This window comes from Aptenodytes forsteri, unplaced genomic scaffold (genome assembly GCF_000699145.1).
Source record: "Aptenodytes forsteri isolate BGI_AS27 unplaced genomic scaffold, ASM69914v1 Scaffold528, whole genome shotgun sequence".
In the NCBI taxonomy this organism is placed as follows: domain Eukaryota; kingdom Metazoa; phylum Chordata; class Aves; order Sphenisciformes; family Spheniscidae; genus Aptenodytes; species Aptenodytes forsteri.
The window spans coordinates 1,257,970-1,271,393 of NW_008794881.1; the positions used below are offsets into that span (position 1 = coordinate 1,257,970).

Sequence of the window (13,424 nt, forward strand, 5' to 3'; positions counted from 1 at the left end):
GGCGGCCGCCGCCCGCGCCCTGGCCACGTCCGCCGCCCGCGGGCAGCAGGCGGAGGAGGAGACCCCCGCGGCCGGCCAGGGTGAGTACGGCCGGAGGGGGGAGCAGCGGCCTCGGGAGCCAGGCCTCTCCTCAGGGTGGGTGGCGGGTCACCGGGCTGATCGCGGTAGCTGTAGCGGGGAGCTTTCCTAGGGACAGACCTAGTCGCCCTTAAGAAAAGAAAATATATGCAGACATCGTTTGTCGCAGAAGGAAACTTCTGGAATGGGCAGCTTCGAGATGAGGGTTGCTTGATTCTTTAAATGTCTGTGGTAATTAAGCATGGGCACAAATCAGAGACCGGCCTGTTAGGACGTCCTGCAGTGAGCTCAGGTTGGAGATCCGTGATCCTGGATCGCGGAGCTGGGAGTTCTCACGCTTGAGCGGCTCTTCACCCCACCCTGTAGCATTCCTTGGGGGATTCTCACTCTGGCAGTCAGGGCGAAGAGTTGAGGCTTGCAGCAGGGGAAGGACTGGTGGCTGAAAATAAGCAAACTCCTCAAAAGAAAACCTCCCCTTTGGGAGTGAGAGAGATTCCCCCCCCCCCCCCCCCCAACCGCCCCCCCCCCAAAGGGTACAATGCTACATCTAGTATCAGATGCCCTGTGGGTGTTACTGGGAGTTTGTGCTTGTATAAATAAAATCTGACTGCTCAGTTAAATAGTTCCGAACGGCTTGTGCCAAATTAATTGCAAAGGTAATGCATAGAAAAGCTTGTCACTGTATTAAAATTATGATGCTGAAGTGCTTTCCTTTCTCCACCCTTACTTCAGAGGCCAAAAATGCCAAAGAGGTGGCCCAACAGAATACAGATGGATCCCAGCCACCTGCTGGCCACCCACCTGCTGGTGCTAGCCAGAGCTCTGCTACCAAATGCCCATTCCTGGCAGCTCAGATGAATCACAAGAACAGTAATGTTTTCTGCAAAGCCAGCCTAGAACTCCAAGAAGATGTGCAGGAAATGCAGGTGGACAGGAAAGGTATGTATTCTGTGCGCTGAAGCGTTGGTTCCTTCCGAGAGCTTCTGGTGCCTGACTTTGCTCTAGAGTGTGCCCAGTCTAACAGTCACCACTGAAATTATGCGGGTAGGATTATGGGAGAGTGCAGTAAAAAGTTGTTGGAGAATGTAGGTGTTAATGGCATACCTGCAATATTGTGCAGTGTTTCCCCTGGGTGATTTTGGTGCGGGAATACTGTATGCTGTATTTTGATATGCTGGCTCTAAATGTGTGAATCGAGCTGTTACGCTTGCACCCAAAGTGGATGCTTAGGACTGAAGAGAGCTTTACCAGGGTGCTAGTATAGACAAAGGTGGTATATCCAGAGATGGAAGAAACTGTGTTGAGGTACTATGCAAGTACCAGCACAAATTCAAGCTGGAAAGCAAGCAAATGCTTTTTTTTTTTTGGTTTATGGAACTAAAGGGTGTTGGCTGGCTTACAATCCTGATGCGGAAGGGCTGTCCTTCAAAGGAAGGAACTTTTCACCAATATCGGTAAAGCCTTGCCGTCTGTCTCGGGAAGCTTATTTTACTTTTCTGTTTGTTTTCTGTGGCATAGTCTTAAAAAAATCTGTACTAATTGAACAAAATACTGGGAATGAAAAGGAAGCGGCTAACTTGAACTCTGCTGTCAGTTAGGCGTGTACCAACTCTTTCAGATAAATGCTGTAGCTGTATAGAGTGGGTTTCTGAGTCATGATGTACCAAATGTATTGTAAGGAAATTACAGGTTGTATTGTCATTGAATAGCAAGGTTTTCCTTTTGTCTCGTACAATGCAAAATTGTAAGCAAATAAAATAGTTGATCCTAACAGGGGCACATGGATTCAGGCACGTGCTTCCTAAAGAATGAAGAGTTAGAGTTACTTAAAATGTTTGCTTTGCTGAACTCAACTTACTTCATTTTGTTTCAAACTAATTAAACTCACTGGAATTTATTACAATGTCTGTAGGTACAGCATTTGCCAAAATACCAACTACTTCCACAGTGAGGAATATTGAGACTGAGGGAGAAGAGTGGAATGGCTTGCTCAAGAAGTTTAAGGATATTGTGCTGAAGCAAAGACCAGAAAGTGTCTCTCATCTGCTTCAGGATAACTTGCCAAAATGTAAGATTGTCTAGCAAAACCGCCATAGGCCTGGCCTCTTGTGATTATTTCCTGTGTGCTTAAGTCTCTGTCTCATTTCAGCTGTATCCACTTTCCAGTATGATCAGTTCTTTGAGAAAAAGATAGATGAAAAGAAGAAGGATCACACCTACCGAGTATTCAAAACAGTGAACCGAAAGGCACAAATCTTTCCCATGGCAGATGACTATACTGATTCTCTAATCACCAAGAAAGAGGTGTCTGTTTGGTGCAGCAACGATTACCTGGGGATGAGTCGTCACCCTCGTGTGTGTGGAGCAGTTATGTGAGTAGTGCCATATTCTTAAGAGGCAGCTTCAAGCTGTAGTGCCCCACAGAAGCTTTTGTGGGAAGGCTTTTGAAGAATTGATTTCTATACTGTGCTATGTAAGCAGCTTCTGGTATTACTCTTGATATGATTAAGCTTACACTCTTCTCTTGAGCTGGGGTAGGTAACTTAGTATTTAGCTCCAGGGCTGCAGTACACCTGTCGGTCACTGACCCCGCTCCTTGGATTTTCCTCAGAAGCCCCCAGATGTTACCAGATAAACTGGATGGTATATTGCAGCTGTACTTGGTAACTGATTTCTTAGCTTATCGGATTCCTAAGCTGTGCAGGTTGCTCAAAGACCTTAAACCTAACAGCTGCTTCTTGCAGCCAGTTCCTTTTTAGAACAATACCGATGATGTACTAGAATGTTTTTGGCAATGACACTTTATTCATCTGTGTGTTGCACAGTAATGCTAATGCCTCTCTTTGGGCCCTCTGTAGGGATACACTGAAACAACATGGTGCTGGAGCAGGAGGCACAAGAAATATTTCAGGGACAAGTAAATTTCATGTTGATTTGGAAAAAGAACTAGCTGATCTTCATGGAAAAGATGCAGCACTGCTGTTCTCATCTTGCTTTGTAGCCAATGACTCCACCCTCTTCACTCTAGCTAAGATGCTGCCAGGTGAGACCTCAAACTGCACCCCCTATTTACCACAAAACAACCCTGCCCTAGGCAGTTGGGAGTACACTTTACAAATGGCTACCCAAAGTGAGGATTCATCCTACTTGATCAGCAAAGTATGGTTGTGGTTTTTTTAATGCCATATTCAAATTATGTTCAACTCATGCAAATCACAGCAGCAGCCTACTGAGATCTAGGAGCTAGGAACTGCAGAAGGCATTAGAAAAAATGCGGAGTCTTCTGCTCTTGTGTGTAAATTCTACCTGAAAATGAGGCAGCAGGAATTTAGTCTCCCCCCCCTTCTCCCCCATTAGGAGGGTTAGATTAAAATATTAAGGACTTGGAAAAACCCTTCATTATTTCCTTAAGCTCAAGTTTGTGTTAGTTTAAACACCTAAAATAAGCCTTAAATATTATTCTTGCTTCATGATCTGTAACTTGCTCTTTTCATGAAGAGCATTACTTTCTAGAACATGCTACCCTTGTTGCCTGAACACTTCCCATATGCAAAGCAATGCTGGGAATCAATTAAAGCTTTCTATACTTAAAGTGTAACTGGGCTGTTTCCTCAGGCTGTGAGATCTACTCTGATTCTGGAAACCACGCCTCCATGATCCAGGGGATCCGAAACAGCAGGGTGCCAAAACACATATTTCGCCATAACGATGTCAACCATCTTCGAGAACTGTTGAAGAAGTCTGATCCATCTACCCCTAAAATTGTTGCATTTGAAACTGTTCACTCAATGGATGGTAAGTTGACATCAAACCCTTCTCTCCCCTTCCAGTGTAGTCAGTGCTCAAATTGTCTGTATTTTAGGTCTAAAAGTATACAGTGCTATAAGGGTTTACATGAAAATAGTCTTCTGAAATGCCTAGTGCTTGGGGGTACTTCTGATACTTATCCAAGCTGAGTACAGGGAATCCTAAACTGCCAGTCACTGCTTTGGTTCCTAGGTGCAGTCTGTCCTCTGGAAGAGCTGTGTGATGTGGCCCATGAGCATGGGGCAATCACTTTTGTGGATGAAGTGCATGCTGTGGGGCTGTATGGAGCTCGAGGTGGTGGTATAGGAGACCGGGATGGAATCATGCACAAGATGGACATCATCTCTGGAACGCTTGGTATGTATGGCCTGGTGCTTTTACAGAAGCTAAGGCAGCAAAGCTTCTAAGCAGCCAAATTAAGTGGGTTAACTCAAAATCAGTCTATTCAAGTGAACTTGCTAAGGGCTGTTGGGGGGCTAGGATTTTTCAAAAAGCCCAAAGGATTTAAGTATGCCCCACAGTTTGAAAAGCTTGTGTTAAGCTGCTTACACTGCCTTACAAACCAGTTAAGGTAGCCTTTTTTTTTTTTCTTTAAACAAGCTAGCAAAAGGTCCTCCAGTGGCATATTATACAACTCCAAGAATAAATTCAGGTGAGAATGCTAGTAGGGTAGTACCCTATATTTAGTAGTACTTAGTTCTTTTATGTGGAAATGGAGTGCTCCTAATCTAGAAACCCGAGATGAGGAGTTACGTAAAGAGATTTGGCAAGAACTGAAGCAACTGCTATTATCCGAGTAGAATGCAGGCTTAGGAGTAAGTTTACTGCTGCAAATTGGGAAGCTGTTTTTGAACAGCTTTCAAAACATTAATAAAACTTACCAGGAAAGTTCATGGCTTTGAAACTCACTTACAGTCTTGGGTTACAGCCTAATAAAAACAGAAGCATTCACCAGACACCCTAGTTCTACCTGTGGCTCTGTTCTGGTACCTGAACATCCCCCTGTATTTGGAAAGGGGGGCTGATACTGACCGCACAATTATAGTAACCATCTTGTGTGCTCCTTGGGTGCATAGGCTATTTCTAGCATCTCTGGAACAGATTATTTTAAATCTGCTGAGAGACTTAGTGTAGATCTCTTGGGGTCAGTATTGAAGTCTATGCTTGATGATTGGGCTTAAGGTCTTCCCCAAAATCAAAACTTGAGTATTTGAGAGGGTCTTGAACTGTCCTTGCTGTGTAGTAACTAGATCCATGTTACCAGGATTGGCTTAAAAACAAAGCTGTAACATGGGCCAAGTAAATACAAGATTAGTTGGGGGGGCAGGGGAGGGGGGGACGCGACTAGAATTGTTGCCTGCCATGACTATGTTAAGTATGTAGTCAAAATAACTCATTCCTTCAGGTGAAAACAAAGAAAGGCTATAATACTTCAAGCCATTCTAATGGGTGGAAGGAATAAGCTTGATTGCTTTTTTTTTTCCTCAGGCAAAGCATTTGGTTGCGTAGGAGGATACATCTCCAGTACAAGTTCTCTGATAGACACTGTTCGTTCATATGCTGCTGGCTTTATTTTCACAACGTCCCTGCCACCTATGCTTTTAGCTGGTGCCCTAGAATCCGTCCGAACTCTGAAGAGTGCAGAGGGGCGAGTTCTGAGGCGCCAGCACCAACGGAATGTGAAGCTTATGAGACAGATGCTGATGGATGCGGGGCTTCCTGTGGTGCACTGCCCCAGTCACATCATTCCTGTAAGGGTGAGTACGCAGCATACTGCTGACACAGGACTGTGGTGCCTGTTTTCCTGTCCATGATCACATTACACTTTCAGGTATTAGTTAACACTCACAAAGTTCAAACCTGTCCTAGTATTCAGCAATGATGTGCTAGGAGTCTGGCTTAAGTTGACCCCAGCCTGCTATAACTGTTGTAAAGCAGAATGATAAAGTGTATGAAACCCACAACCTTCCGGTATACAGAAGGCAAAGAGACTGGTAACAAGCTAGTAAAAAGAAGAGTTCAGGTATAAACAGCTACCCATCTAGGCTGCAATGCTGTGCTTATGCCCAGAGGGCTCTACAGAACAAACTTTTAGCTCTTCTTTCTGCTGTGTATGCTATTATAGTGGCACAAGGAAGACTAACTATGATTCTTGTGGCTAGCTAAGTTGGGCTGACAGTTCTGCCACCTTGCATGCTTTGGTTGATCTTGTAACATACAATTTTGAACTTTAGGTTGCAGATGCTGCTAAAAATACAGAGATCTGTGACAAGCTGATGAGCCAGCACAGCATCTATGTCCAAGCAATCAACTACCCCACAGTGCCGCGCGGAGAAGAGCTGCTACGTATTGCCCCTACACCTCACCACACCCCACAGATGATGAGTTACTTTCTCGGTGAGTGGATTTTTGCATCAGTGCAATAAAAATACTGGGCTGTCTATGCAGTCTTCATACTAAAGATGAGACTAGGAAATACTTAAGTTTTAGATGTCGCTAGCTGGACAGTGTCTGTCCACTGCTGCAGCATACGTAGCACATACTTCTGCAATTAACCTGCTTTGCGCATGGCCTATGAAGGCCAGTGCACTGCGACCTGGAATAAAGTGTGCCAGGCCAGTGCAGTCCTGTACCCAGCCAGTTCTGTCACAGCCACCTCTGCTGGGGCTCTGCTCATGCATTGTCCAAACAAATCTTAATTTGTTACATGGGGTCCAAAGAAATCTGCTCTCCTCGGCTGAAGCTGTTAACCTGTCTTAAACACGGATCTGTCCAGGGAAAGTAGCTACTTCTTGATCCAGTCAGGAGAGGTAGTATGAGGATAGCTCAGACTTAGTTGCAGCCCAGTCACCTCACACAAGAGGTAGATTATGTCACAGTGAATTCCTGTTATCCCTCCTCACTTGCTAGGAGAATAAGCATGCTGACACTTCTCTTTTGCTGCTTCTCTAAAGCAATCCACTAATCTTGATGAACTTTTCTGCTCTTACTAGAAAAACTGCTAGCTACATGGAAGGATGTTGGTCTGGAGCTGAAACCACATTCGTCAGCTGAATGCAACTTCTGTAGAAGACCCCTACATTTTGAAGTGATGAGTGAACGGGAAAGATCCTACTTCAGTGGCATGAGCAAACTTGTATCTGTCAGTGCATGAAAGTAATGGTGTTAGTTGTATTCTTGTCTAGTTCTAGTACCCAGTCAGAAGCATTTTTAAATTGCTTAATAAGTAAAATTGCTTAATAAGTATTTTAATCATAGTTGAAGCACTAAGCTCTGAAAATAAATTTCTAGAGCCATTATGCCCAGTTGTGTTTTTGTGTGCTTCTCCACTTAGCTTCCATAAGTGGAACTGAAGTGTCAGTGGTTGGAAGGACATCTGGTGGAATAAAAACAGTGGTCTACAGCTTAATGCCCTTCAGCTGAACTACTGCCTTTTCAACAAGCGTATACCAAAAGAACTTCAGTAGTGTTTTCTGGTGTACTACAAGGGCTGGGTTTATTTCTTATGAAAAGAGAAAATGGATATTTATAGCCCCTTAAAAGCTTCTACATGAAAGCTTTTGAGACCATGTAGATACAGTACTACATGCACACTAAAACATAAGCAAGAGAAATGCTGTATAATAAGCTTGCACCCAGTTTTTTTGGAGGCAGGCATTTAGAATGGGTTCTGCTAGATGTTGTCTCCCTCTACTGCTGTACTCTTCCTTTGTAGTTTTGTGCACAAGCATTCCCCCTTTAGTGTTCAGCATGGTGCTTGCTATTAAGAGAGGAAAAAAGTGCTAATGGGATTTAGTAAGTGGTATTTTGTGACTGCTTGACATTTGGAAACCCAAGGTGGCAGGGTGATGTAGTGGCTGGGAAAGGAAGGCACATTTACCACTGTGCAGGTGGTAGATGCAAGTTGCCTCCAGCTGCCTATGTCTCTTAAGTCTGCATGGTCTGCTCTCCCGTGCACTCGGAGCTAGACTAAAAACAGGGTGAAAACTGCTTACCGGTAAGCAATCTAATAATTCAGGTCTTTGACAGAAGTCATTGTAAGAGAATCTCAGTGCTGCTTTTGCAACCTCTCTGAAAACTTCGGCCTGTTGCCTAACTGCCATGCTATTTAATGCTTTCATGAATAGCAAGGGCATGCTTTGAACAGGGAGCAGTGATTTTGTGGGTGTATACATGTACTCTGAGGTCAATATTGGCATGAAGTCTAGAGCAAAGCACTGAACTGCTTCCTTCATGTACAGGCATGTCCAATAACTGTTACAGTCTAGCTTTCACAGCCAACCTCCTGGCACTGCCTATTGCTGTTACGCTCACAGGGATGCTGTGAAGCTCCCATTAGGGATCCATTATGATATCACAAATTAGCCACGTGTTGGGGAGATAGAAGCCTGAGTTAGAGCAAAATCATCAGCTCCATCATTTGGAGGTCACTGGTCATTTAAGCATGTACTGAAGCACACTGCTATTCCCAGAAGAATTCCTAGCAAAACATTTGACTTCCCAAGCAGTCAAGCTACTTTTAAAAAGCCACTTGCCAGCCAGTCAAGTGACTGCTGCCTCTGTCATGTGCAGGTGTTCTGCAGGAGGGAGGAAACGACCCACCATCAGGCTATAGCATTAAGGTGGTAGTTTATCTCCGTTGCTAAATGAGGCAGTTTATGAACTGGCACGCTCAAACCCACCACCGGATTATTGTATGTGCAAGTAGTTGCGTTGCTGTTCAAGTGGATTAGCTTTCACTTGCTGTGATGTTATCCTGGTCTTTCTTACTGAGGCAAGTTCAGTGCTACTCAAGGAAAGATGCAGTGCCACACCCTGACTGCCTTGCCTTGCCATGAGCAGTTTGTGGCCTAAGACTGAATGAATGTGCATCTCCCCTTACAGAGCTTTTCTCATTATATATTAGGTTATATTACTACATTAACTTGAGACATCAAGTGAAAAGCCACAGATCCTACATCAACTTTTCTTAGAACAGCATCCCTAACACCATAACGTGCCTTCAATGCCATTCTGAACTGCTGGCTTAAGCCATCAATGCGTGTCAGGGGACACACATGACATGTTGACTAATATATAGCCATAATCTGACAGTACAAGGTTACTTGCATTTCTAGTTTCTTCACTGAAGGCATTCAGAATTGGCCCAGTGCATTTTACATACCAGTTAATAAGCCCAATTTTTCCTTCTAGTTTTTATAGCAACTACTATACATTCTGTACTGCAGAGGAGAAGAAGTAAGACACAGAAAGGGTACTGGCTATCGGAAACCTCAATCTTTATTCCAAATTAGTTGCAGGAGAGAACCAAATCCTGAGTCAAAGCTAGCAACCTTTGAAATGGCAGGAGCACAACTAACCTCAGCATGTGGCAATCGGTACCTCTGCACCCATTAACATCAGATGTGACAAGTTACCTTAAGTTCAAGCAAGGGTGTGAAAGCAGAACCGGTGCGCGTTAAGAGGCCGGCAGAAGTCCATCACCTAACTGCAAAAGAAAGACAAATCCAATGACACATAGAAAGGATAAATATTCCCCAATGAAAAGGACAAAGAATGAAAAAACAAACACATTGTTTCCCAGCAAACAAAACTTGAATGGCGGGTTGCATAACAAGGGGTGGTTATGTAAGCTTTAGTTTGGTTTCTGGAAAAATAATACAGGGAGTAATCTGTAAAAGATGTTTAAAGTCTGAGACAAATGGTCCATAGCAGTGGCAGAGTAAACAAGCAAGAACACAGCTGTAAAGCCACTGCTGACATTTGGGGCAAAAATAATTCATCCAGTTGAACGTTGCATAGCCCTAAACTCATACCCTCCTCCATTTCTCAACCTATTTACACAGCAGAGAAACCCCGGGCAGTACAGGGGCAGTGAAAACATCCCAAGTGCAAACAGGAGCGTGTGTTCCCCACGGCTGGGAGGAGGCATCAGGAGGGTGGTCTTCCTACCGTGGTCAGGACTGGGTGCCAGGCTAGGCAGGCTGTGGTGTCTTCCATCCCCTCGCTCCCTCCTCCACCCACATCTGCGGCACAGTCCCACCAGGCAGAGACTGGTAATTAGCAGAGCCGCTAATTTTCATGAAGCTTTTGGGGGCCTTGGTTTTCTGCCAAGCCCCTCACCGCATGCTGTAGGCAGTTAGATATAACCCGTGGGTTCAGCCCGGAAGGAGGAAACCAGCATCACGAGCTCATGACCTTCATTTTTTCAGGGAACTGGACTAAAAATAGCCCATCAGACCGGGGTCAGCTTCTCCTGCCAGCAGGACTTTGCCACAGGAGAGGGAGGATGCTGTCACGGCTGCTGGGCTGTGCGCTCCCACTGCCCCATGCTGCGCAAGGTGTTCATTCGCCTTATCCAGCCCCAGCTGCCCCTTGCTGAAACACACTCCTGTGGGGAAATAAGTGACCTGAAAACCATTCCTAGCACCTGCTCTTGCTGCTGCTTTCAGCCATTAAGTCCATGCTGTTTCCTAGCCAGCAATAATAGTAATAATAATAACAATAATAATAATAGGAGCATTAACACCATCAGATTCACAGCTCTTGTATCCCTGGTGCCTCGCACCCATTTATTTTCGGGCACATCTCTTGCACTGCAGCCCCTCAGCCCCTGCTCAGTCTCCCAGCACTCACATTTACCAGGGTTTCTCTCCCGGCACCGAGGGAACCACGCAGCCCCTTTCTGCCCCCCCACAACAGGGCTTTAAAAGCCCCATGAGCTCCCCGATATCTGCAGCTCAGGGAAGGGGCTCCTGCCTGGTAATGGGTATTTTAGAGCCCACGCTGGTGGCTCACCACATGCGTTTCCCTTGGGGTGTGTTCAGCCCCCAAAAGACCTTTCCTCTCCTGCTCCCAAAAAGCAAACCCATGCCTTACTCCCCTTAAAAATCCAGGCTGAACTTTTGCTCCCCGTGGGACCCACCGCCTCTCACAGGCTCCAGATGGATGCACACAGCGGGTCTCAATCTAAATACTGGCAGCACAACCAAATAACTGCATCACAGGTCCGAATCTCTTGCTTTTCTTGTATTCAGATGGGCCACCTAGCTACACATCAGCCTGGGATTATGCCTTGAACTGACACTTGCTTTTAGATAATATTTATAACATTAGCTAAGCCTTAAATCATTGGGAATGACTGCTCATACCCCTGCCTGGAGGGACAGATGGCAATGGGACAGACGGGGTGTTTTAGGCGGAAACAAGCTGTTAATACAGGGAAACATCCAAGGGGTCAGAGATCTTAAGCCCTGCCCTTCTCCCAGATCCATCACACGGAGCAGAAGGTGGCAACCAAGCCCCACTGCTTGGGGTTTTCCCTGACCCCCAGCAGAGCCTGATCGGCTGCTGATGCTCCCCAGGGAGGTGCCAGGCTTTATGGGACGGGGAGAAGCCGCCCTTCCCGACAGCACCCCCTCCTCCTCCAGCAAGAACCATTCCCCCAGTTCTCCATCCCAGCGAGGGGTTGCAAAGGGATGCTGCAGCTGCAGACCTCCCACCCCACCCCGCATGGGGGTCCCACCGGCCCCGGAGCCCTCCCTTGACTGCCTGCTTTGGTAGCCTCTGCACACAGAAAACTCAACTTCTCGGCAGACACAGGATGGGGCGCACAAAGGGGAGAGAGGGGGCAATACCCACACTTGCTGCTCCCCAGGGAAGAGCAGCAGGGAGCTCCCTGCAAAGGGGATTGCAAATGGGTCCCCTGCCCTGCTGCCAGCAGTTGGGATGGGGGACACACATGGGGACTCCCTGCAAACTGCCATAGTTTGGGCATATAAATCACTCTCATCCAGGGAGACAGATCTGGGAGACAGCAGCTAGGCTGCAGCTAGTGCTGGCACAAGGCACCGAAGCCTAATGCAAGGGTAGCCCCCAGCCCAGAGCCACTAGCCCAGCACGGCTAGGCTTCAGGTTATTTAGGATGCTCTGCGCCCCAGCCACCCTCCAACCTGACCCTGAACCCCCATCACTCCCAGACTAGGTCAGGCTCACTCCTCTCCATGCGCATTCCCAGGCTTGCACAGTCCTGGGGGGCTGATCCTGGATATACTTACCCCCTTGGGCAAACATTCTTTCAGTCCTTACTGCTCCCACACCCTCCTCCCTGCTGGCTGCCATCCCCCAGGCAGGGCTTTTGGCAGGGCACCGAGCTTTTGAGGGGGTGAGGGCTCGTCTCCCTTTCCCACAGGCACCTGTGGTTTCATAGCCTGGATGCCAGGCGGCTCTTTCAATGCACACATTTGGCTTACAACCAGGTGTAACTCCTTTGCAACTGCTCCACTTCAGCTCTCAGGGGAGCAGAAACCAAAGGAGTTTCTCCTCTGAGATTTTGCCCTTTGCACTTTTCCACCTGGGAACCCCATAGGGAAAAGCATCCCGGTCCCATCCTTTCCCCTGCGGCTCGTTTGCCGTAGGGCCTGTGAGCCCTCATTTGCGAGTCCTAAAAAAACCTGAGCACTTGGGCTGGCTGTGGGGATGTTCAGCCACATCTGTCTGCAACTGCCTCCTCTTTCTGAAGCTGGCTGTGCCCTGCCGCTCCCTCCCCGGCTGTGCAAATGCCGTGGTGGGGTGGCCTTGTCCCCTGGCACATGTGCCCTGAGGTGGCACCAGAGGCTGCTGACCAAACCCGGGTTTCCCATGCATCAACTCAAACCCCAGAGCTTTGGGTACACAGCAGGGGAGAATTTTTTTAGCTCAAACCTTAAAAAGAAAGAGAGGGGTTGATGCTTGCGTGAACCCTCGCATGTACGTTGGGTGTAAGGACGCAGGGTCAGGAGGCAGCAGCTGGGTTTGCAAGAGCTTTAATTGCCCCAAGAATTGCTCCGTGTTGAGCTGGGGTCGGCTTTGTAACCTGCTTTCCAAAGGCAAGCCGGCACACATGACGGCTGGTGCTCTGCCCACAAGTTGTTTGGCTCCGCTCCTCCCCCTGCACCGCTTCAGCGCCCTCCCATCCCACTCTACAGAGTCTCTTCTACTAATTTTCAACCAAAATTAACAGAGGCTGAACTGCGAATCTGTCTAAATCCTGACAAGCCTCACAAAAGCAAACAGCTGGACGGCGTGTCCTGCTAGGCTGTGCTGCAGGAGAGGCAGCAGTCTGCGCTCAACCCTTGTATTCGACACTAGAGACTCCGATGCCCGGCCATGCTCCCGCCGCCCGCTCCCCCAAGCTCCAGCAGCAGAGCTAACGGCCTCCCACTGCCCACCGGGGGCCCCCCCCGGGGCGGCCCCCCCCCTGCACACGGTGGCCCTGCCGGGAGCTGCCACCCACCCTGGGCCACCAGTTCTGCAGCTGGGACAAGAAAGGCGTCGTGCAGCATGGGACGGGTGAGCAGGAGGATGGGGGGCTCAGGCGCCCCACGGCGTGAGGGAGTGGAGGGCTGCGCAGAGCCAGGCGGTGTGCGTGGCCGGGCTGCCCTCGGTGCAGTGCTGCCCGCCTGCCTGCGCCTGGCCCATTGACACCTAAGCCAGGTGAGGATGTGGGATGGGATGGGATGGGATGGGGGGACAGGAGGGACAGGACAGGTTGGAGTGGG

At 47.8% G+C, this 13,424-nt stretch overlaps 1 protein-coding gene across 1 annotated transcript; it reads left to right on the plus strand.

Moving 5' to 3' along the window:
* Nucleotides 1-8: 8 nt before the first annotated feature.
* Nucleotides 9-7,184, plus strand: ALAS1 (5'-aminolevulinate synthase 1). Its single transcript, XM_009274701.2, has 10 exons — nucleotides 9-80; nucleotides 811-1,017; nucleotides 1,991-2,146; nucleotides 2,228-2,450; nucleotides 2,937-3,121; nucleotides 3,694-3,873; nucleotides 4,078-4,242; nucleotides 5,374-5,642; nucleotides 6,120-6,282; nucleotides 6,879-7,184. The coding sequence occupies exons 2-10, from the start codon at nucleotides 933-935 to the stop codon at nucleotides 7,037-7,039; spliced, it is 1,587 nt and encodes a 528-aa protein (XP_009272976.2). The 5' UTR covers nucleotides 9-80; nucleotides 811-932; the 3' UTR covers nucleotides 7,040-7,184.
* The last annotated feature ends 6,240 nt before the right edge of the window (nucleotides 7,185-13,424 follow it).

Bases quoted from the DNA above. Each gene is read 5' to 3' on its own strand.
- ALAS1 (XM_009274701.2), top strand. From the start codon at position 933: ATGAATCACAAGAACAGTAATGTTTTCTGCAAAGCCAGCCTAGAACTC. The intron at 2,451-2,936 runs GTGAGTAGTGCC...GGCCCTCTGTAG, and splicing joins CGTGTGTGTGGAGCAGTTAT to GGATACACTGAAACAACATG. The intron at 3,874-4,077 runs GTAAGTTGACAT...TTTGGTTCCTAG, and splicing joins AACTGTTCACTCAATGGATG to GTGCAGTCTGTCCTCTGGAA.